The sequence below is a fragment of the Hyalella azteca genome, unplaced genomic scaffold (assembly GCF_000764305.2).
Source record: "Hyalella azteca isolate HAZT.00-mixed unplaced genomic scaffold, Hazt_2.0.2 contig10411, whole genome shotgun sequence".
Taxonomy (NCBI): domain Eukaryota; kingdom Metazoa; phylum Arthropoda; class Malacostraca; order Amphipoda; family Hyalellidae; genus Hyalella; species Hyalella azteca.
The window spans coordinates 102,873-129,202 of NW_025940453.1; the positions used below are offsets into that span (position 1 = coordinate 102,873).

Here is a 26,330-nt window from a genome sequence, read left to right on the forward strand (position 1 = left end):
GCAGCAGCAGTTCGACGTAACAGCAGCAGCACTTCGACGTAACAACAGCAGCAGTTCGACGTAACAGCAGCAGCACTTCGACGTAACAGCAGCAGCACTTCGACGTAACAACAGCAGCACTTCGACGTAACAGCAGCAGCACTTCGACGTAACAGCAGCAGCACTTCGACGTAACAGCAGCAGCAGTTACACATAACAGCAAATATTATAGCCACCGTTTCAACTTTTCTTTAGCAAGGCCCCAAGAAAAACGCGGATGTAAACTCGATACCTCAAATGGACAAATAGCGCGTAGTTACAATTGTCCTTTGGAGAGACTAATTAATTTAATTATCTGACGTTAATGTTAGAAAATAACGAGATAATAAAAACACAAAACAAATTTTTAAATTTTTACCAGTTTTCTTGAATATTTTTCTCGTTAATAAAGATTAAACTATTCCACTTCAGTGACACTGTCAGCTCCCTCACTTGCGATTTTATCCAATTCATTTTCAATACCGCGACAGCGGCGGAGGGTGCCATGCCAAATTATGAATAGTTCTGTTGATTTTGTACAATAGTTTTGTTGAATGTGTTGAATAGTTTTGTTGATTGTGTGGTGCTGTGTATTGAAGACTTGTATGCGTGGGGGCGCGTGTCTATACACACACTATAGGCGACAAACTCGCTGTGTAATTCGACGATCTTATTGCTTGTCACGCAGCACTTGCAGCCATTGCCATGCAGTCATGTTGCTTGTCAACTGAAAACTTCTCCTGCAGTCAAGTTGCTTGTCAACTGAAAACTTTTCCTGCAGTCAAGTTGCTTGTCAACTGAAAACTTTTCCTGCAGTCAAGTTGCTTGTCAACTGAAAACTTTTCCTGCAGTCAAGTTGCTTGAGTCACCTGAAAACTTTTTTTGACAACAACTGAAAACTTTTGTTGTCAGAAAAAAGTAAAAAAACTGAAAACTGAAGTCAACAACTGAAAACTTTTCAGGTTTCTAACATCACTTTTCGTTGCTCATTATTATGCATGATCATAGTTCTGCGAACATGATCGCAACAATTGTAATATGTTTGTATCGATTTGAATATGATTCTAATATAATTTTTATAATAATGCTAGAAATATGATGATATTGACATGTATATTATCATGCTATTATTATGATCATTATAGCATGAATATGATGATGTAGTGATGGATATGCTGCATCAGAGCGCGTGCTGTGCCACAGCATGCGCCTCTCAAGACCTCCATGGGAGACCAGAGCATAGCAACGCTTCCGGACACTCGTAACTACCTACGATATCGTAGCTCCTTCACACTACAGCTATTGGTGTATCTAGCGGTGATGGTGATGGTGATGCAGGGCCTGGAACGAGATTACAGTGCAGATACAGGGTGAGTCACGGGGAAGAGGCGTGTGGCATTTCCTGTGCCGCTGCTGCCACTACTGCAGCTGCTGCCTCGTCTCACTGCTGCCACTACTGCAGCTGCTGCCTCGTCTCACTGCTGCCACTACTGCAGCTGCTGCACCAGCTGACTGCTGCAGATTTATTAGTCCAGGAGTTTTCACTCGTATTTCCGAAATGCCTGCGGTAGCGTTTGTACTTTATTCGGCATTTTTGATGTAGATTTAGCTTAGGAAAAAACTCCAGATTTCGCATTGCATTCATTTATAAATTTTTGGAAATACAAAAACAAATTCTCGCAGTGAGGAAATAATAGCGAAAAATCGCAAAGAAATAGAAGAAAAAATGTATTATCGAATTCAAGAGAATTAGATGACATGAAATAGAGGCAATTTTACGATCCCTGACACATATGACATGAAGAATTTCGACCGCGGCAGAGAAGGCAAATAAACATAAACATGAATAAATCGAATACGAATCCAACTCACGAATTGAAATCAAATTATCAATAAATACAGTTAACAATTTAGAGCAAGCATTAAAAGACTTCGTACAAATTTGTCCCTGTGCGAGTCGTTCTGACTCAGTTTGGTCCGGTAGAAGGGCGTTATATATCAATGCACGTACGCTCTCAGCTCGTGCTGTGGGTAAGAAAGTGTGTCACTATTTGGACAAAATGACCCATAAATTTGTTGAGTGAGACGCTGCAGCGCAGATCACCAGGTATCAAAAAGTGAATATTCCGGCCGCGTTTGAGCATCACTCAAAAAACTGAGAGATTTTGTCCAAATTGCGAAACACGTTTTACCCTTGTATGGGATATTCTGAACTAGTTTCTACAGAAAAAAAGAACGTATTAGTGTTACAGGCAGAATGTGTATCTTTATTTGGACAACATGACCAATACATTTATATGAGTGAACGCAACGCGCATGATGTCGCTGGCGACGATTCAGAAAAAATTAAGCCAAGCGTCACGAAATTTATGAAGGAGTGAAGCATGAAAGCGAAATTATAATTGTGGTCCAAAATTGCGGTGGTGATAGCCGCTTATTCTGTGGTCCGCGGACCACACAGCTTTTACTTACCCCTCCACCACCCCTAAGGCCGAGTGCAGTCACCCCTCAACCCGGGGTGATTAATGCATATTTGGGGTGAGGGAACACCTAACATCACTCCAGTACCACACCTAACATCACTCCAGCACCACACCTAACATCACTCCAGCACCACACCTAACATCACTCTAGCACCACACCTAACATCACTCTAGCACCACACCTAACATCACCTAACATCGCTCCAGGCATCAGCAGTCCAGGGACCTTGAAAGGACAATGCCAGCCACACGCTGGGTGATCAGCAGCAACATAGTGCGCATGAAGCATAGTTTGTGGGTGAAATATTAAACTAACTTTTCCAATACTCACATAATTCTTCACTTCGCACAGTAAAAGTTCCTAATAACCTTGACAATAAAGCAGAGGAAATGTTCATTTAATTACCTCGAAAGTAGAGAAAAAAAAACTGGTGTATAAATGTCTCTAGTTCTCGGTATGGCGCTCGCAGGCATGAGACGGAATGAGTCGTCAGGGCGGTAGTGTCGCCGCTGGCGTCGTGGAGTGAGGGTGTGCGTCGTTGTGCTCTGTGTTAGCTAACCTAAGTTGAGCCTGTGTTCACAACGTGGGTGTGTCGCACATTGATATGACTGGCACATAATTAAACAACCTGTTATGAGTGTTATAAGAGATCCCTGCACATGTTGCCTTTAAAATAATTGTGCATTTAGGAAAACAAAATTAATAATAGTTTGAGTAGAGCGCCGTCATTGAGTATTACAATAGAAACGATTAATGTTTAGATAGTAAGCACACATTTTTGGATGACTTCAACATCGCACGGTGATAATATTACTAGTGACTAATATAAGCGGATACTTTGAAGACTTCTGATCTCAGGTAAGCTTGTTACTTCACCCGTAACGTGCCTTGATTACAGATTATCATTCGTCTGTATTGCTGGAAGTAAGTAAAGTTAAGGCTGAGTTATTAATGAATTAATAATTACTTAAATATAATAATAATCACCTTAATAACAAATAATAATTGTGATACTTTAATTAATTATTAAAGTACAACTGAGTATCAATTATTCTACGACCATCATCGTAATATAAATGATATTCTGAATAATTTGGCAATAATAACGAATCTAAATGTCTAATTCATAACTAGCACGAAATGATCGTACCTACGATAAAAGTTAACTTTGTGGCAGTAAGCGCAGTCTGCAACGTCGCTTGGATTTGCATATAATAAAAAAAAAATTTTAACGAGCCTCAAATATTATATTATTGACGTGACCTTGAAGGCATTGAGAGGAACGCGCGACAGGATTGCCGTCGACTGCCAACACTCAGAGCAATCAATGAGACATTGTCCAAATAACGATACAGTTTTGCCCTCATGTGGGTCATCTTGACCCAGTCTGGTACGGAAAAAGGACGTATCAGTGCTACGGGCAGCAAGTGTGGGTCACCATTTGGACAACATGACCCATGGACTTTTCAGAGTGACGCATGCAGCAAACGCAGCCGATGTCTCAATTGTTCAGTACATCCATTGAAGCAAACGCTGCACAATAGATATACAATTAGGGACCATGAAATACAATGCGTAGGACGATTTAATTGAGTTACACTGGATGATCAATGATATCGATGACGAGCTAATGATAGTGTATGCTATGTACTAGGTAATAGAGTACATTTATTATCTATGTACGGTATTATGTACTCGAGGCTATGTTCTGTACCATCTACTATATACTCTGTACTGTAGCATGTACTCAATCAAATGTACGAAATACTGTGTAATGTAGCATTTACTCAAGACTATGTACTCTGTACCATGTATTGTACTATGTACTCAATTCTATATACCCGGTAGTACAAGTTCAATTCGTCCGTACAAAGTGAACAATACCGACTGCTTTTGATCGTGGACCACGCCACCATCATGTTCAGTGGGGAAAGCGGTATAACTACTGGCATCATTAGTTAGAACGAATAAACTTTCCCCAACTAATTAAATGAATATAAATCAGAACAGTACGAATTTTTAATTATGAAGTGCTTAAAACACGCACAGTTAGCTTTACCAGCGAAAATCAAGCGCCGGAGAGATCGAATTTAAATCTGTACCGTAAACTGATCGCAAAAATATCAACAAATTCGGTAGAACAAAACAAATTAAACTCACTATAAGCAAAAAAGAGCAATTAAAGTAAGAATTACTGCAAACAAAAACTTCACGAGACGAAGCAGCGATGAAATGAGTGATCGGGTACCAGGATTACCGGGAAAATGTTTAGGGTCGCAGCGTGACGTCAGAGCGACGCGCGCGAAAGTTGGCACCGCGCCGAGCTTGTCGACGTCACCGATGACGTCACGCGACGTGGCGCAATGTCACGTCACAACTGCCGGTCAATGTCGTTACTAAGAACTATGTCGACAATAAGAACTATGTTGACACTAAGAACTATGTCGACAGTAAGAACTATGTCGACAATAAGAATTATGTTGACACTAAGAACTATGTTGACACTAAGAACTATGGCGACGATAAGAACTATGTTGACAATAAGAATTATGTTGACAATAAGAACTATGTCGACAATAAGAATTATGTTGACACTAAGAACTATGTCGACAGTAAGAATTATGTCGACAATAAGAACCATGTCGACAATAAGAACTGTGTCGACAATGAGAACTATGTCGACACTAAGAACTATGTCGACAATAAGAACTATGTTGACACTAAGAACTATGTCGACAGTAAGAATTATGACGACAATAAGAACTATGTCGACAATTTGAATTATTTCGACACTAAGAAGTATGTCGACAATCTGAGTCATCTCGACAAAAAGAACTGTGTCGACAATAAGAACTATGTCGACAATAAGAACTATGTCGACAATAAGAACTATGTCGACAATGAGAACTATGTCGACAATAAGAACTATGTCGACACTAAGAACTATGTCGACACTAAGAACTATGTCGACACTAAGAACTATGTCGACAATCTGAATTGTGTCGATAATATTATGTCGACTAGCGATAGTTCAGTCATCATGCACTAGAGACTGCGATGTTCTTGCTAACATTCAAATATTTGTCAGAAATCAGTACTAAATATTTTATTTCAAATCTGAAGTTAAAATTCGGATGAAATCGACAGCAAAACCCATAGCATCAACAGAAGAATACGTCAAGCATCATGGCGATAGATATATCATTATAGATCAGATATATAATATATATCATTATTGGTATTCCCATTTGATGAGATAGATATATCATCGAAACGAATGGGTCACACTGTATATACATAGTGACACACTTTCTACTCGAAACAATGAAACGATATTTTTGCGGGTCAAAATGGGTCAGGATGACACATACACAAGGTGAAAAAAATATAACTCAGTACTCACTGCATAGGTGACAGAGAGCGCATTTTCTCGTCGACGAAAACGTGAAGTCACGAACGGACAGACAGACAGACATACATGAAGGACGGACGGACATGGCGAGCACAATTAATAGCGCCGTTTTTTCATAAATGAGAAAATGCGCTAAAAAGCATCGCTATTTGGACAAAGTCTCATGCATTCTCCTGAGTGTTGACAATGTCAAGCGACGGCTGCAGTTCTCGGACTCAGCGCCGCGATGAAAGTTGCGCGGCGCTGCAGAAGTTCAGAGCTTGGCCCTAGAATCTGGGGCCTTGCACTAGAAATTCTAAGAAACTAAGTTTTTATCAGCGGTCAATTATAGCAGAGACCTTTTATTTCTGCTACATTTACGATTTTTCATCATAGAATTAAACTTAAAACTCATTCTCTATACCGGTCAGCTATAGCACAGGCCCTTATATCTGCATGCTACATTTCCGATTTTTCATCATAGAATTAAACTTAAAACTCATTCTTTACCGGTCACTTATAACACAGGCCTTTTGTTCTGCTACATTTGCGATTTTTTTTCCTAGAAATAAACTTGAAACTCATTTTCTTCTAGTCAATTATAGCACAGGCCTTTATTTCTGCTACATTTGCAATTTTTTTCTCTTAAAATTAAACTTGGAACTCATTCTCTACAGATATAAAATGTCCCAAATACCAGACGAAGAAACGAGGATTGCCTTTTTTTAATTCTCTTCAACGTTGAGATTCAGCGACGACATTTTATCAAGAGAATGAAGACAATTGAAACCCAGTTACACATGGCCTGATATAAATTTACAAATAAATACCATATAATGATTGCTCGAAAGTTTCAAAACGGATGTTGGCTTTGGTCAAAGCTACACTCGGAAAATAAAATGTGTCATATTGTGCAAAAATCGACACATTTTCTTGCGCACAGACGACGCACTGATTCGTCTTTTTTTTGAGCCAAACTGTAAAAAGTGCATCGCTTTTTGGACAAAGACTCACTTATTTCTGTGAGTGATACAGGAGCTAACGGACTAACAGGATTGGCACGTCCTTCGGTCAGGCGACACAACAAGTTTATTGTGTGATACCGACCTCCCCTCCCCATGTGGGGTTATAGCGGATTGATTAACTCATGTATGTCATTTATGGTATGTTATAAGCGACCATGCATACATAGTAAATTTTTAAAGTGACTAGATAACGAAAACTCTTTCTTGACGGACGCTTTTCAAACTGACGTGCGAGATAAATTCAAATGATTTTCAAGTGTTTTTACATGACATTCTGAATGCTTATATGAAGTGAAGGGTAAGATGAGTCAATAGACGCTTCAAAAGCTTATCGGGCTCGTTGATGTCGGTATATACAATTGAGTAACGTGAGTCTCTGCGGCCAATATGCATAAAAATGTCATTTGTGTCACTATTGTCAGAATAGTGACACTTTTTTACCTGCAGCACGAGAAAAGTGCGTACGTAGCAATGGGACGTCCTTTTGCCGGGCCTAACTGGGTCCGGGTGACCCACACCCGTGCAAAAAGTGCATCACTATTTGAACAAAGACTCGTTCATTTCTATGAGTGTAACTAACACTCAACGTGAAGGACCAATTAAATTAAATACTATAGTTTCCTCTCAGTGGAGGGATAGAGAATAGGGTTTCTAACTATTAAAACGTAATAGATCGTTTTTTTTAATATTCATCAAAACACAATAGATCGAATAAGTCGCCAAGCTTATCAATTTTGTTATGGTACAAGTACACGTACCAGCTGCTGGGATATTGCCCTAGCGACGTAACACAAGCAGATCCTGCTGATGAATTACCGACACAAATATTTAGCTGTGAACTTTTAGAAACTTCAAAGCATTCCATCAAACCATTTCTATCGTTACTTACGATGCACTAGTGACGTCAAGCAACCAGAACCAATAAATACAGTACCATGATAAAACAATACCAGCAAACTTTGAGAATGTAAAAAAAAACTAATTTCACTGAAGAAAACGCGTTAATACATCGTTATTTGCGATAGAAACTGTGGTGGCTTGCATTCCATGATGAAAGGCCTGTAGTCTGGACTGAACATTTCCCTGGCTGGCCTGACCACAAAATGGAAAAGACGAAGTGCGGTGCATGTTGCGCCACCTTATACATTTTCATTTCCTGACATTCCATTGCGATTACATGTTCAGTTATAGCCAAAATACACATGCACAATGTATACTCAGATGTATTTCTCAACGGGCGAGATAATTCATATTGTTTTGCCTTTGCTCTAATGATTTTTTACATGAATGTATCTTCTTTATAAGCATGACAAAGTTCAACAAAAAATACACTACTTTTGCAGTGACTTGCATATTAATATTGCCTAGACAAACTCGGCACTTGAGAGTATAGGCATATAATATATCGGTATATTATTATGCCTCGGTATATTGTTATCAGACTCATTATTATGGTTTCGGTATATTAACATTAACTTATTTCTCACGCAGTCTATCTATTCCGTCTTGGACATTTCAACTGGCACACTAAACACACGTAGAACTCGGGAGGTACAAATAAAGGAATAATTTCTAATCGTTCAGTCTCAACGTTCACGTTTTTTATATCGACAAGCAAATAGAGAGAAGACGGAGGAGTTTTGTATTCAGTGCAGTCGTGGTAAAGAGCCGCTTAAACCGCGTGCTGCGTTCATAAAGCGTGTGGAAGAAATTCGAGACATACCAAAATCATTTAATAAGATTGGTTCATCAGAAACAAGGAGCGTGAGGCCTGAAATATCTTGCGCACTGGGGCTATCAAATCGTTTGAGAAAAATTGTATCAATGTAGTACAAACGTAGCCTATATGCACGCGAGCGACAGCAAGTTCCAGCCTTTGTATCTATGTACTTCTATATAGTGATGGCGGTGCCCTGATATGTAGTGTGCTTCTATATATAGTTGTAGCGATGCCCTGATATAGAGCGTATTTCTATATAGTGATAGCGACGCCCTGATTCCATTTAAAAACTACAAACTCAGATGGACAAAACAAAACGTTAAATAAACAGACCAATATGCCGTCTTAATATCATTCTGTTCTGCGAATGAATACATTCTAAAACTTAGTCAATTGTCATCTGACTTTTTGAGACTCATTTTAGCGGAGAACAGGAACTGGGCACTGGCCCACGTCGGGCGAGTTCCGGTAACGGAACAACTTACGGTACGTCGGGTGAGAGGGACGAGGTGCCGGGACACTTACGGCACGTCGGGTGATGAGGGACGAGGTGCCGGGACACTTATGATACGTCGGGTGTTGAGGGACGAGGTGCCAGGACACTTACGGCACGTCGGGTGTTGAGGGACGAGGTGCCAGGACACTTACGGCACGTCGGGTGTTGAGGGACGAGGTGCCAGGACACTTACGGCACGTCGGGTGTTGAGGGACGAAATGCCGGGCCAGCAGGCGGAGAAATTAGTGAAGCCTTGTCCAAATAGTGATGAATTTTGCCCTAGTGTGGGTCATCCTGACCCAGTTTGGTCCGTACCAGTGCTACGTCCAATTTATGTTCGTGCCGTGGGTGAGATAGTGTGTCACTGATTGCACGATATGAGCCATTAATTTGCCTGAGTGCTAGCGGGGTGAACGTTGCACTTCCTCGTCCCGGTAGCGGACAGGAACAAGAGAACTTCGGCCCTGAGCGAGACCCGAGACTAGGGTGGTGTAGAGCAGGTGGTATAGCGCAGGTGGTGTAGCGCAGGTGGTGTAGCGCAGGTGGTGTAGCGCAGGTGGTGTAGCGCAGGTGTGGTGTAGCGCAGGTGGTGTAGCGCAGGTGGTGTAGCGCAGGTGGTGTAGCGCAGGTGGTGTGGCGCACACTTTAGCGCTCAGCGTAACAAGCAATTAATGCACGTTTTGCACCAGTAAGGGGCATGCTGACTCAGTTTGGCTCAGCAAACGGGCGTACTAGTGGTACGTAGAGAAAGGGTGTCAATATTTGAATAATATATAATCCATTCATTCATTTTTTCGGTGTTCTCCACTAAGCAATAACCGTACGCTTCCAAACCCGTCAGCAAAAGTGTCGCCCAGTCTGCCATGCCCACCACAAACTGTGATAACTTTGAAGGGTATTGCAATAGCTCAATGAACACACTACATGTTCATGCAAAATGTTAACTGAGAATATTTCACGTTATGTTAGAGTCGAGTCACTGTGTTGTTCAGCGCAATGGTAAGCAGAAATTAAATTATTCTTCGTTAAAACGAAAACAACGTGGTGATTAAAATAACAAAGTTGTCATCACAAGTATAACTTAACCTCTCGCTACTGCAGCTGAATTTTATATCGCTACATGGATTTCCATCATTTATTACTAATATATTAAGCCCTCTAAACATACTTTGTTGCGATGGCAGAAAGCATATGCATTACCTTCCTGGACCAAGAGATTTGTTCTGCCGATTCAGCCGCGCACTTAAAGATTCCTCAGGAAGCGCACGCATGCATGGCGGCAGGAGACCTTCAGCCGCGACCTACGAACAACTTTTACCTGACGACGCACACTCCACTTGCGGGACTCTTATACACTCACAGGAATGAGTGGAACTTTATCCAAATAGCTGCGTGCATTTATCACACTCCACTTGCGGGACTCTTATACACTCACAGGAATGAGTGGGACTTTATCCAAATAACTGCGAATATTTATTTTGCTATTGTGTGGGCCATCAGGTCGTAGTTTGGGACGGTTAAAAGTCGTAGAAGTGCTACGTCAGCTCCCTGCTCGTGATGTTGGTACGAAAGAGTCAATATTTGGACAATTAACCTACTAATATTTATGAGTGTAGCCTGGTATAATATAACTTTAGGATGATTCACGATGATACACTCGAATGCTATATTTTTCAGCTGCTCGATCGGTTCATGCCACGCTCATTAGCTCGGTTCATACCACGCTTATTAGCTCGGTTCATGCCACGCTTATTAGCTCGGTTCATGCCACGCTTATTAGCTCGGTTCATGCCACGCTTACAAGGCGGATTCAAGCGACGCTCATGCCACTTCCTCTAACCTGAAGCCCCTATAAGGGCACAGTGGCATGAGTCACCACCTCCGCCTCGCATGCCCCGGCTTGTGGGTTCACTACACCGCACGTACAGTCCAGCACAAAGACGCGCGGCTTACGCTTACCTTCGTGACCTTTACAGCGTCTACAATACGTCACTAATTGACGCTCAGTTCGTTGTGGTTCTCTTACCACTACGTCACTAATTGACGCTCAGTTCGTTGTGGTTCTCTTACCACTACGTCACTAATTGACGCTCAGTTCGTTGTGGTTCTCTTACCACTACGTCACTAATTGACGCTCAGTTCGTTGTGGTTCTCTTACCAATACGTCACTAATTGACGCTCAGTTCGTTGTGGTTCTCTTACCAATACGTCACTAATTGACGCTCAGTTCGTTGTGGTTCTCTTACCAATACGTCACTTACGTTGTTGTATTCAACAACCTAAACCTGGTTAACCATAACCTGGTTAACCTTAACCTGGTTAACTTTGCTGTCACATAAGTCGGAAAATAAAAGCGGATAGATTAATAAGAAATATAAATAAATCTTCTAGGAAGTTAGTAATAATTGCATCTGTTGAAGGTGAATTTGTAGAACTTTGATCGAGAAGTCATCTAATACGTCAATAATTACGTTTCCATTCAAGTTTTTGGTGAATTTAGAATAAATTTCCCGCTTTAAAATAAAGCAAGCGACGTTGTAAAAATATTGACCGCGACCATCTAGTAGACCACGAAATATACAAGAATTTATTATTTTATCATGACAGCATTTGCTCGCTGAAAATAATTGTAACACATTTATTTAACTTTAGGCAAAAAGTCGAACTTCAAAATACGATAGATTTAAAAAATCTAAGAGAGAATCAAGTTGAAGGCTGCATTTAAAAATATACCTATACTATACCTCTATCAAGTTGAAGGCTGCATTTAGAAAAATATATTCTATACCTCTACCAAGTTGAAAGCTGCATTTAGAAAAATATATACTATACCTCTATCAAGTTGACAGCTGCATTTAGAAAAATATATACTATACCTCTATCAAGTCTCAATAAAATATATACTATACCTCTATCAAGTCTCAAAAAAATATATACTATACCTCTATCAAATCTCAATAAAATATATACTATACCTCTATCAAATCTCAATAAAATATATACTATACCTCAATCAAGTCTCTACCCAGCACATCGCACACAGCTTCGTGACTGTAGCATCGCGTTTATAAACACGCGAGTACTGGCGGCAGACGGGGCCGGGAGAGAAAGGTTCTCACGCTGCAGAGCATCATGTCAGTGCGAGCAAAAAAACATCACACAAAATTAAATTATACATGCGGCGTACTGACTGATGATAATACGGGACGAAATAATTCAACTCGGTAACTCTGTGCATATGAGAGTATCATTAATGCGTGACGTATTGAGTCTTTGTAACGACGTTGAGATGATATAAGGTCATAATGACAGCACACAAGATCACTTGCATCGCAATCAGTGCTTTAATCTCTCACTGATTGTGCATTGGCTTAATTAAGTGATCACGAACGATGCAATCGCAGCGGCAATCATATAGTACGACGAGCTACCAGTGAATATGCCACCGCTTGTTCAAAGAAGACCTCGCATATGGCGACAGACAACGCTTGCATGCCACTGCGTTGAGCGACAGACAACGCTTGCATGCCACTGCACGGAGTGGCAGACAACGCTTGCATGCCACTGCACGGAGTGGCAGACAACGCTTGCATGCCACTGCACGGAGTGGCAGACAACGCTTGCATGCCACTGCGTTGAGCGACAGACAACGCTTGCATGCCACTGCACGGAGTGGCAGACAACGCTTGCATGCCACTGCACGGAGTGGCAGACAACGCTTGCATGCCACTGCACGGAGTGGCAGACAACGCTTGCATGCCACTGCATTGAGTGGCAGACAACGCTTGCATGCCACTGCACGGAGTGGCAGACAACGCTTGCATGCCACTGCATTGAGTGGCAGACAACGCTTGTATGCCACTGCATTGAGTGGCAGACAACGCTTGCATGCCACTGCACTGAGTGGCAGACAACGCTTGCATGCCACTGCATCGAGTGGCAGACAACGCTTGCATGCCACTGCATGAGTGAATGGTATGTATGAATATGTATACCAGTATGTATGAATGAAATGTTGCATCCACATAATACCAGTATATGCAAACTGGATGTAATGTAAATGCTGAGAACTGACATACGTGGGCACAGCCAAATTCCTGTTATTAAACATTATGCACTCCAATCATATGAAAATTATCCTCGTTTTGGAAGGCTAGAATTTGCAGAAATAGCTTAAATATTCAAAACTTCATACGTCATCACCTGCTAAAAGAGATGTCCCGAGGGTTCCTACCATGAAACAAGAAGGAGTGGCTGAGGGAGCGCAAGATCCTGCAGCTAGCTAACCTCCTCAGGCATTTTTTTGCACTCGTCATTATGCAACAATTTTAATGGCAACAAGTGCCCGATGCCCAGCGCCTTGTGTCCAGTATCTACTGTATAGTTACCAGTATTCAGTATCTAGTGTCTACTGCATAGTGGCCAGTATCCAGTCATAGTGAATAGTGACCAGTATCCAGTAATTAGTTGGAGTGGCCAGTAAATCCACTGTGCAGCGTACAACGCAATGGAAGGAGAAATAAGGAAGTTCTAACGCGGTGTCGTCCCGTTTCTTCATTGCTGTGCACTGTATAAGGAACATGGACTATAGTTGCATCAACACAGCACCGTGTGCCTCAATAGAGAACTTTAGTTTAGCACAAGACTATATTCTTAAACGGGCACTTGGTATCTGGAAGACATTGACATAGACGTTACCTACTAAAAACTTATAAATAATAATGAGTGCCACGAAAATTAACTTCGATTTTCGAGAATCAACGTCGAGAAAGCATTATAGAATCTCTTAGTATTTGAGCTATTATAGGACAAATAATTGGTCAATATGGAGAAGACACAATATAAAGAAGACTTGCATCTTAAATAGGCGGTGTGAATCAATCATCTAGAGACAATATTTCGTTAGCCAATTGAACGACTGAAGATTCAATTCGGAGTTCTTGAAAGAGCGCGTGATCTTTGAACAAAACAAGTTTTCTTGGTCGCGTATCTCTGAACGAAACAGAACGGATGTTCTAAGTTCCGTACCTAGGAACAGAACGGGTGTTCTAAGTTCCGTACCTAGGAACAGAACGGGTGTTCTAAGTTCCGTACCTAGGAACAGAACGTGTGTTCTAAGTTCCGTACTTAGGAACACAACGTGTGTTCTAAGTTCCATACCTAGGAACAGAACGGGTGCTCTAAGTTCCGTACCTAGGAACAGAACGGGTGTTCTAAGTTCCGGACCTAGGAACAGAACGGGTGTTCTAAGTTCCGGACCTAGGAACAGAACGGGTGTTCTAAGTTCCGTACCTAGTAACAGAACGGTGTTCTAAGTTCCGTACCTAGGAACAGAACGGTGTTCTAAGTTCAGTACCTAGGAACAGAACGGTGTTCTAAGTTCCGTACTTAGGAACAGAACGTGTTCTAAGTTCCGTACCTAGGAACAGAACGGTGTTCTAAGTTCCGTACCTAGGAACAGAACGGTGTTCTAAGTTCCGTAACTAGGAACAGAACGGTGTTCTAAGTTCAGTACCTAGGAACAGAACGGGTGTTCTAAGTTCCGTACCTTGGAACAGAACGTGTTTTCTGGCGACACTTGGCACGTATCAGCGGATGACGTCAGCGCCACTCCAGGAATGAACCCGCCAGCTCTGGCGCGCAGGAACAAAGAGCGATAGCGTGTGTATAGAGTGTACAATGTACAGTTTAATCGATTGTTGAGTGTACAGTAGAATATAGAGTGTACAATACACTTGGCGCGGCAATACAGGCACAGTATTACAGCCAGGGCCACTGCCACCCCAGTTAGTAGCTGTGAATATATTGAACAAAAGTGGATTTACTAAGACCTGCATGAAATGCATCACGAACCTACTCAATATCTTATATAAGGTGTACTGGATTAAAATAACACAAATTTACAATGATTTTAACGGGTTTTATCTTTTCTGTTATAGCTAAGAATAACTGGATTGATTTGCATCAATATTAAAGCCCACTTCCTGCCTATGCCATATATGCATACTAACTCCTGTACTTCCTACAATACTAGATGCGCCTACTTCCTGCAGTACTAGATGCGGCTATAACTGCCTGCCTTATTAGTGTATTTTACTAGGTACGCCTACATCCCGTCTACAATATTAGGTATGCCTACTTCCTGCAGCGTCTAGGCAAAGGAGTGCCTAGAATATTGCAATCGTGCCTAAACAACGCAGAGCAGGAGCCTGGAGCTTCCAGGGCAGGTGGCTGTTGAGGCCAATTAAGATAACCAAGCCTCGGCAGGATGGCAGGATATGAAGGATTTGTTATAATTTTTATCGATATTTTCGATGTTTTCAATGTAATATTTAGTAATATCGTAAGCAGCCCTTCAAAAATAGCTCTAACCAGCAGCGGCAGGCTTATTGCACGAGGAAAGTTTATGGTAACAACTTAGCAGGTTGCCGCGCATAGTGGCAGGTTAGCAGGTTACCGCGCATGGTAGCAGGTTGCCGCACATGGTAGCAGGTTAGCAGGTTGCCGCGCATAGTGGCAGGTTAGCAGGTTGCCGCGCATGGTAGCAGGTTAGCAGGTTGCTGCGCATGGTAGCAGGTCAGCAGGTTGCCGCGCATGGTAGCAGGTTAGCAGGTTGCTGCGCATGGTAGCAGGTCAGCAGTTTGCCGCGCATGGTAGCAGGTGAGCAGGTTGCCGCGCATGGTAGCAGGTTGCCGCGCATGGGAGCAGGTTAGCAGGTTGCCGCGCATGGGAGCAGGTTAGCAGGTTGCCGCGCATGGTAGCAGGTAGTCGAGGTGCAGGTATGTGGGAGTGGTGGCCACCGCAAGCTATAGGCCAGTTGCCAGCCACCGACGCGCCCGCGGCAGTCGTTCACAGCAAAGGCAGCGCCGGACACGCGACATTAAAAGATATTAAATTAAATTATATTAATATTATATTATATTAATAAATATAATATAATATTAAATTATGCTATATAATATTAATAAATGTAATATATTATCAAATTATATTAAATTACGCGATATTGCCTAGTGTATTATGCCTTAATGTGTTGTCTGGGTGCATATACCATGATTGAATCATGAACAATAATTAAATTGTCGAATCATTTTTATCATTGTTTATTTTATACAAGAACAATCGAGTACGAAGAGAACAGATTTTTTTGTAGCAATTTTCTTGTTTGTTTCTTTCAACAAGTCGAAAAATGTTCTGTCATACTATACTATTAAATTTATTATATTAGTATAGTAAAGCATTCCTCACAAGCATGCAATCGATATTTTAAACGTAAGCTTTTACACAATTTAATTTCTTTCTATTTCAGAATTGAAGAATCTCCCGGCATTACATTATGGATGATGCAATAGTGGAGCATGGACAACTACAAGAATCCTACTTGAGAAGAAATAACAGCGAAAAACATCGTTTTGCAAATTACACATCATCAAAAACTACATTATCATCATCAGTCGCAACTACGAAGCAGCAACATAGAAGCTTAACTTCATCACTGCACAATTCCTCCAGAACCATGAGACTCACCAAAGCTGGGTCATGGTTGTGGTTGGTACTGTTAAGTGTGTCAGTGTATGTGGTGGGGGCGGAGGACAACCGTCCATGGGTGAGACCGGCGCCCGTGGGGGCGACGCCCACGCCGGCCCCCGAACTGAACTTCAGCGCACAACCCGCTAACACCAGCGTCGTGGAGGGCAGCATTGCCATCATGAAGTGCAAGGTCATTGCAACTTTTCGCTAAATTTTGAAATATAATAGGTTATCCCATTAATTTTATATATATCAGGATGTTCATTAATTTTGACCCCCGCTACATTAAGTAAGCATGTTCATTAATTTCATATATATCATTTTTATACAGGGTGTTTCAGAATTAAGTAACCCTTTTAATTTGTTAATAAATAAAAAACACTAAGAACGTTATGAAGTTGAAACTTGTTTTATTTAAAAGAAGAACATTTTCATGGTAATAGTGTATCATAGTTACGTCATTATCCTGTATAGCTTGCTAAAAAATGTTCTTCTTTTAAATAAAACAAGTTTCAACTTCATAACGTTCTTAGTTTTTTATTTATTAACAAATTAAAAGGGTTACTTAATTTTGAAACACCCTGTATATATCATGACATTAATATAATAATAATCCACGCCAGCGTCGTAGAGGGCAACATTGCCATCATGAAGTGCAAGGTCATTGCAACTTTTTGCTGAATTTTGAACTTTTTCTAACGTTTGCAACTTTTTCTTACACGCAATACGGAGTTTTATTTACTTAAATGTTGATAGCTGGTACAATATTGGGCCATTACTGGTATAGTGAAATTAAAGACTTTGCTGCTGGTATAGAAAGTGGTATTGCTAGAAGTGGTTTTGTCGGTATAGCTGGTATAATAATACGGTTGATCTGGTTGCATGCGGTGAAACCACTTCACCACTGTAGCTGGGATAGAAAGTGGTACCTATTGCTAGTAGTGGTATTGCTATATTGGTATATAATACGGTTGACCTGGTTGCAGGCGGTGAGACCAGTTCACCACTGTAGCTGGTACTACATAGAGACCAACCGCAGCTTCTACGACGAGGGGGCCGAGCCTAAACTTGTCAAGCAGTTCACGCCGTCCAAAGACAACGATTGTTCCATCAGGTTCACCAAGGTTAGTGGATGTTGTTTCACTTATATCTCAGAGTCATGTTTGTATCATCCGGCCTCCCAAAATGTCTTTTCTGTGATGATAGAAAGATGTTCAAGTCTCATTTCATGTTGCAACTACGAAGAATCGTGTTCTGTTGGTAGTAAGTTACAAATTATTCAGTCCGGAAAAGATAACAGAAGTATTTCGAACGGAAAATTCTCGATGTCCGACAAAAAGAAAAAAATTATGAAGGATAAGTGCATTTCATATATTTTCTGCAACTTTCGATTATGGATCCACGTTACTGTGGCGAAACTACCCTGGAGTTTGAGCCTTTAGAAGCTCAGTTCATTTCTCGGTGTCTCATGTGGGCGTCGAAAGTGGTACATCAGCATGGCCGTAGGCAGAGCCAAACCAAACTTCAGAATAATGTTGATTGGGGATCTTAAGGACTTAAGATCACAACCATTACATAATTATTTCAAATCATAACTGATCTCAGAGGGGATCTATGGCTTCAAGATCTCAAAATCATAACTGCGCTCTATTATAATCCATGATACGCATTGAATGGCGACATTAAATTGAAAAAGTGCGCAAGGTGCAATTGAATGGTGACATTAATTGAATGGTGGCGACATTAAATTGAAAAAGTGCGCAAGGTGCAAGAGGGACACTCATGGCCCTCCTGCCATGACACTAATGATCACCACGACTTATGACCCATGACCATGACTCTAATATAACTCATGACCTTTACACTAATGATCACTATGACTCATGACCTCTACACTAATGATCACTATGACTCATGACCCTAACTCATGACCTGCTGCAGGTGCGCAAGGTGCAGGAAGGGCAGTGGCTGTGTCAGACCAGGCGGTACATGGGCACCACGCTGTACAACACGCGGCCTGCCTACCTGCAGGTCATAACAGGTATGGCCTTCCTGTTATCACCCGCCCAATATCATAGCGAAGTATAAATTACTGCAGTATAGTAGATACTCGTGCAGATAATTGGGTCATTTTGTCAAAATAATGACACACTTTCTGCCCGTAGCTGTGATATGCCATTTTGCTGGGCAAAAAAGTGTCAGGATAACCCACAAGAGCGCAAGAAGTCGCTCGGTGTTTCTGATTGATGCATAGTATTTTTTAAATATATTTATACATTATTTGTATTTAATTATCAGGATGACCCACATAAGCGCAAGTGTCTCCGTGTTTCTGTTTGATGCATGGTATTTTTTGATTGTATTTATTTATTATTTGTATTTAATTATCAGGATGACCCACATAAGCGCAAGTGTCTCCGTGTTTCTGTTTGATGCATGGTATTTTTTGATTGTATTTATTTATTATTTGTATTTAATTATCAGGATGACCCACATAAGCGCAAGTGTCTCCGTGTTTCTGTTTGATGCATGGTATTTTTTGATTGTATTTATTTATTATTTGTATTTAATTATCAGGATGACCCACATAAGCGCAAGTGTCTCCGTGTTTCTGTTTGATGCATGGTATTTTTTGATTGTATTTATTTATTATTTGTATTTAATTATCAGGATGACCCACATAAGCGCAAGTGTCTCCGTGTTTCTGTTTGATGCATGGTATTTTTTGATTGTATTTATTTATTATTTGTATTTAATTATCCACGTGGTATTTGGCCACACCAGACACTGACGAGCGGGACTACGAGGAGCGCTCAGGCGGCAGCGGCGATTCCCTCACGCCCATGTCGTCAGGAGACGATGACGCGATAACAACCCGTGACCCTACGGCCCCTACCGCCATCCCTGCACTGGGGCCTCCACCGTCATCGGGGCCTTTACCTTTCCCTCCTCACGGACCCTTGAACCCCAAGGTTCCCCCTGCTCTCCCAGGTCCCGACCCCACACAAGAACTTCCCCCTTCAGAAGACAGCGATGACGACGCTAAGCATGAGCCTGAAGTCAAGGTAATGCTTAGCTCCCTACACTACTAATTTATTTTATACTAAATTTTTTAGTCCTCCCTCCACTTCTCATTGAGCTGTTTAAAGTTGTCTTCTTCCAGGCTATTTTTAGACTTAAGATTCCAGATTTTATGATTAAACCCAGTTCGGCCCTGCAGAAGGGCGCATCATTGCTATCTGCTCGTGCTGAGGGTAAGGATAGGATCATGCTGAGGGTAAGGGTAAGGAAATGGGAGGCCGGATGATACAAACATTACTCTGAGATATAAGTGGGAATTTGTTTGAGTGTATTTGTTTGTTTTAACACGCGTTAACGCTGGGCAGCACGCGCCGCGCTTCAACTACTCCGCTGACGACCACATCCTCAACACGAGGACGGGGGCTACGGCGACGCTGCCTTGCCACGTCAACGTACACGTCACGTCCTGCGCCTGGGTCATGCCCAACAGCGCCCTGTTCGTCTGGAACGAAGGTATGGTCATGCCCAACAGCGCCCTGTTTGTCTGGAACGAAGGTAGGGTCATGCCCAACAGCGCCCTGTTCGTCTGGAACGAAGGTAGGGTCATGCCCAACAGNAGGTGAGGGATGCTGGAGGTGAGGGATGCTGGAGGTGAGGGATGCTGGAGGTGAGGGATGCTGGAGGTGAGGGATGCTGGAGGTGAGGGATGCTGGAGGTGAGGGATGCTGGAGGTGAGGGATGCTGGAGGTGAGGGATGCTGGAGGTGAGGGATGCTGGAGGTGAGGGATGCTGGAGGTGAGGGATGCTGGAGGTGAGGGATGCTGGAGGTGAGGGATGCTGGAGGTGAGGGATGCTGGAGGTGAGGGATGCTGGAGGTGAGGGATGCTGGAGGTGAGGGATGCTGGAGGTGAGGGATGCTGGAGGTGAGGGATGCTGGAGGTGAGGGATGCTGGAGGTGAGGGATGCTGGAGGTGAGGGATGCTGGAGGTGAGGGATGCTGGAGGTGAGGGATGCTGGAGGTGATGGATGCTGGAGGTGATGGATGCTGGAGGTGAGGGATGCTGGAGGTGAGGGATGCTGGAGGTGAGGGAAGTGAATATCATTATATTCATCCATCTTCAGTCCTCAATGATGGCCTTAGAACCTCTCATATTTCGGGCACTTATGGAAGTCCGCATCATTAGACTTGGCCGACTGTTGGCAAGCCATGAACCTAATAGCGGAGAGCTTTATGAATATAATGGGCACACCCAATAGATGTTTGAGCTTAAACTGATGGCATGGTATTTAAGCAATCAAAGGTCAAGTACTTTAAATCTAGTCCAATGGTCTTTGACCTACCATTAACATAAATTGCGGATTAAACGTCATTAATAACTCTGGTCCAATGGTCTATAACTGACCATTACTTTTAATCGCCAGCCAAACGTCAGGTAATGGAACTCCGGTCTACCTCCAGTACCTACATTTAATCTGGACTATTCCCGTTCGGTACTTTGAATTTATTTGGGCCACTTAAGGGACGAACTTCAAATAAATTTGGTTCACTTTAGGCAGGTACTTTAAATAAATTTGGTACACTTCAGTCAGGTAATTTAAATAAATTTGGTCTACTTCAGTCAGGTATTTTAACTCTGGTCCACCTCCATCAGGTGCGTGGTGGGGGTACGAGCGATCCAGAGGTCCCCTCCGGTGCACCGAGCGTTCGCTGCAGCAGAGCCTTCAGCTCAGGTCGACTTCCAGGGACCTCTCATCCACCTGCATCTGCTCGACTACCATCACGGCTCACATCTTGATGGTGAAATTAACTAAATGCCTGATAACATTTAGCTCGGCATATTAGATATATCTACATTCGCGTTTTGCGGTGAATTTTTCATCCCCCGGCTTGTCCGAAATAGGTTGTTCAATATCCAAGTTCTCATGCATGTTATTCTTTGGCCGTGATTGGAAATCGAATAGAACTTGATTGCTCATCGAAAAATATTGATACAATGAACAACAATTGAAGCATAATATAATTGATTAACCGAGCTCAACGTTTTTGAACGCATTACTAAGGTATCGCTGCGTGTATAGCTGACGTGATGTTCCCCCTACAGACAAGCCCACGCCGCGGCCGGGTGTGAACACCACTCTGATCGTGCTGCTCATGGTAGGCTTACTCCTGTTCGCTATAGGCTCCATCGTCATCTACTGCTGCTACAAGCGCGTGCAGTCCAAACGTGAGAACTGTTCAAAGAACATCCAGTCTTCGACCAGGAACAGCGACTCAGAGTACCAGCAACAATGGTTCCAAGGACGCAATCTCAAAATTGCTGATCCCAACTACACGGACGATTTCAAGCTGAGGAACGCGACGGCCGCAGCTGTTGGCGCCAACAAGATAGCAAATGTTGACGCTATGAACTTGAAGAACGCAAAGGCTGTCAATTACAGCGATATCGATCACTACAATCAGTATCTGAACATGCGACAGTCAGACTTAGCCAGTGCCAGGTCCTCAGCTTCCTCCAACACTACGCTCTCGACAATGGTACCAGATCCTTACGTGCAGGATAAGTCTTTGAGTTTCATCAGTTCGCCGAAGAATCCGGTTCACAACATGGCAGGAAATATGATCCAAAATCCAAGTTTTGCAGGAATGAATCCTGGAAATATCGAAGGGCAGAACGTTCCTTTTTATGAGTTGCATCGGCAGCTGCAGCGACCGGTGTCGCTCTACAGCACGAGTCACGTTTACGAAGAAATCGAAGACAAGTTGCCGCAACATAAGAAAGGAATGCCACACATAATTGGTCACGATGGTAACGTCGTGATCTTGCAAGCGCAGCCCAACGGGCAGATCGCCACGACGCCCGTGTACACGAACGTCGTGGAGGACCACGACGGCTACCTCATACCCAGCAAGTCGGCCAAGATAGTCAACAGAACCACCGAAGAAGACCCCATGCGATATCTGCCTATGAAAGGCACAGATCACGATTCAAGATCATCATTGGAAGGCAACACACAGAGGCAACACAATATATCAACAAACTTGAATAATCTCTCGTTAAATCAAAACCCAAGTGCACAGCACCAAATCTCGAACGACCAACATGGACACTACAACAAGCACCAATGGCGTAAATCCAGCGACAGTGATCTTTCCAATGACAACAATTACTCTCCGGAGCAGAAACAATCACCACCGCAGAACCCAAACTTAGACGAACCCGCTTCGTCGAAGAGAACCCCTCACAAATCAACCCCTACGACCCCGACAGGCAAGCGTCAGCGGATGCCCCTGCCTGCGACCCCTACAGAGAAACGAGGGCGGCTGGGGTCAGATGCCAAGCCCCCCAAAAGTTCCCTGAACGCAATATCTTCGTCAGTTCACCAAAGAACAACATCGTTGCCTGATACTACGACTGAAGGTAACACTAAGGCACGGCACAGCATGGCCCCGTCCTTCGTACCAGCACCCGAGAACTACGATGTACCAAGAACCCTTGATGCTGTAGCGAGGTCTGTTAACGGATCAGAAATATCACTTGATGATATCGACGGAACCATCGTCTGAGAGACACGTATTCAATTAGATTATGCAATTTATAAGTGTAAATGAGTTAGTCCCTTGCTCGTAGAACGAGTACGAAGGAATTAATTATATTGATGATGACCTCACAGTAGGATAAAGCCATTATTTGCTTCTATTAATATTATATTTATGGCACAGAAAGATTGTACGCCGCACCCACGAAATAACTCGTAACTTATTTTCGTGATTAGAAATATTCTATTTATTTGCACAAAATTTCCGTAGAACTGATTGACAGGAACAAATTGTATTGTATAACAGATTTGAGGTCAATATAAAATGTACAGCGCAGAACAAATAAAACATTCCGCTTTGGAGTACAATAAAACATTCATCAAACGTCGTGAACGTTAATAACTGGGCTTATTTATGTTTGACATGGAAGCGCAGTTCGGAATACCAACAAACCAAAATACAAATTCGAATATTCAAAACCAGCTTCAGGCACGCAGAATAAAGGATAATGCGGAAAATGCAGAAAACGTCACGGCAATGCAATGATAAAATCATGCAAAGATTTTTCAACCATTACATGCAAATCGAAGTAATGTCATGAAAAAAATTCTACCGGTGCTGGTGATAATAGAAACCGGGCAATTACGAATAAAGGGATATTTATTACGAATACCAGGGTTGATTATTAAGTATTTGATATTCTTTGGTGGCCAAAATGAAAACAGTGTCGCAAACAGTGACTTGGACCATATATACTCTTGCTGAGTTTTCCAGTCCAGTATCATATAACGTTTAGCAAGTAATATTGATGAAATGCCTTGATATCTGAGACATTCATATAATATTATTAATGTATATTAATTTATGTATATAAGTAATTTGTAAATACGTCAGAGATGAAGGCATGTGAAAATTGTATAAGAAGCAAAAAATATTGAAGAGCGTATCAATAGCTTGCAACCGTCCACATACACACGGCTGAGCTGTGAACAGATAATGTGCTTATATTATCTATGGCAACCCTTAATTACTATTAATGTATTCAATTACTATTAATGTATTACTACATTAATAGTAGTAATACATTACTACCTTAATTACTGAAAATGTATTCCTTCACTTCAATTCTAATTAAGGCATTTGATGTTGACAGCATGCCGAAGTGCAAGTAGAACAGGAGCATCGAAAAAGACTTTAGCCCGTAGCTAAATATGAAAAAAAGGGACCTCAATATAAAAAAATAAAGGGACCTCAATAAATTCCCAGATATATAATAATACTGTTAAGGAATATACTGGCCAAAACGCCTCCTGTTTCGCTGAACAACTCACTCGTGATCTTAGTATTTGTGCAATTTAACTAAAATATTATAATAAATGAAGAAAATTGCTTGTGACTACTTTTATTCAAAGACAGAGACTCCTTCTGAATGGTAACGTAGCGGCCTCAGTACACGTAGCGGCCTAAGTAAACTTAGAGGCCTAAGTACAGGTAGCGGCCTAAGCACACGTAACGGCCATAGCACACGTAACGGCCATAGCACACGTAACGGCCATAGCACACGTAACGGCCTAAGTACACGTAACGATCGAAGCACACGTAGCCGCCTAAGTGCACATAGCAGCCTAATTGTGCACGTAGCGATCCAAGTACGCGTAGCAGCCTAAGCACACGTAGCGGCCTAGGCCCAATGTTCCAACAAAACACTAAGAAATAAGCGCGCGGGATGCTAGTGACTCACAACGCAATCGCAATTCATGATAGATAAGAAATTCAGTGTATTTGGAGGAAAAGCTCCCGACAGGCCGTAGTACTCGATAAAAGTTTTTAAATGGAGACTGCAATGGACCAAAGTAGCCGTCCCGTCACCAACAAGACGCTCGATTCATCTTCATGTATGACTCGTCAGGTTACAGAAGGTGGTTTACGATTATTATCATGTCGTTAATTTCTTCATAATGTTATGTCCCTAACATAGAACATGACTGACTCACCTTTGCCGGACACGAGTGGGTCTACGCCGATTGACTCACCTTTGCCGGACACAAGTGGGTCAAGGCCGATTGACTCACCTTTGCCGGACGCAAGTAGGTCTACGCCGATTGACTCACCTTTGCCGGACGCAAGTAGGTCTACGCCGATTGACTCACCTTTGCCGGACGCAAGTGGGTCAACACCGATGCTGGCGCACATCTCTTGGAACTGACGCCGGAACTGCGGGTTCTTCCTAATTTCATTCTTGTGCTTAGCGGCGTAGTCCTCCAAGTTGCTTCGGAACTTCTCCATTTGCTGTACCATCTGTCGCAATCATTCATCATTAGTTCAAGTTAAGCTGAAGTTGAACAGTTTGAATGGTTACCTCTTTGCTGCATCATCCGCGACAATCGTGTTAAACCATCCAAAGGGTTCACACTTTGCTGTACCATCTGCCATAATAATTTATCCAGAGTTGAAGTTGAAAAATAGGTTTAACCATCCAAATGGTACCTACTTTTGTACAACACAGCAGAAATAACACACTTTATTGTTCATAAGTGACAAGCATCAGAGACAATTACAAAAACTCCATTGAAGCTCCGTGTTCTTATGCAATTCCTTCTAATTGTAGGATACCAATGAGTTGTAGGATACCAAGGAATTGTAGGATACCAAGGAATTGTAGGATACCAAGGAATTGTAGGATACCAAGGAATTCTAGGATACCAAGGAATTGTAGGATACCAAGGAATTGTAGGATACCAAGGAATTGTAGGATACCAAGGAGCTGTAGGATACCAAGGAATTGTAGGATACCAATTAATTATAGGCTACCAAGGAGCTGTAGGATACCAAGGAGCTGTAGGATACCAAGGAATTGTAGGATACCATATGGCAGCATCCTGTACTTTAATATGGCAGTATTCTGTATCTGTCTCTTATACACATCTAGATGTGTATAAGAGACAGGCCCAACAGCGCCCTGTTCGTCTGGAACGAAGGTATGGTCATGCCCAACAGCGCCCTGTTCGTCTGGAACGAAGGTAGGGTCATGCCCAACAGCGCCCTGTTCGTCTGGAACGAAGGTAGGGTCATGCCCAACAGCGCCCTGTTCGTCTGGAACGAAGGTA

General features: G+C 42.3%; 2 protein-coding genes across 2 annotated transcripts in view; both read left to right on the forward strand.

Moving 5' to 3' along the window:
* The first annotated feature begins 1,242 nt into the window (after nt 1-1,242).
* Nucleotides 1,243-5,551, forward strand: LOC108680556 (putative uncharacterized protein DDB_G0282499). The gene is made up of 2 exons (XM_018169411.1): nt 1,243-1,388; nt 4,954-5,551. The coding sequence occupies exons 1-2, from the start codon at nt 1,243-1,245 to the stop codon at nt 5,549-5,551; spliced, it is 744 nt and encodes a 247-aa protein (XP_018024900.1).
* Nucleotides 3,016-26,330, forward strand: part of LOC108680557 — a 24,579-nt gene continuing 1,264 nt past the window's right edge. The window contains exons 1-7 of the mRNA XM_018169413.2: nt 3,016-3,360; nt 16,444-16,854; nt 17,651-17,788; nt 18,606-18,705; nt 19,449-19,729; nt 20,051-20,282; nt 26,202-26,327. Of these exons, the coding sequence (XP_018024902.1) occupies nt 16,471-16,854; nt 17,651-17,788; nt 18,606-18,705; nt 19,449-19,729; nt 20,051-20,282; nt 26,202-26,327 (1,261 nt within the window). The 5' untranslated portion in view covers nt 3,016-3,360; nt 16,444-16,470. The remainder of the gene's footprint in view (nt 3,361-16,443; nt 16,855-17,650; nt 17,789-18,605; nt 18,706-19,448; nt 19,730-20,050; nt 20,283-26,201; nt 26,328-26,330) is intronic.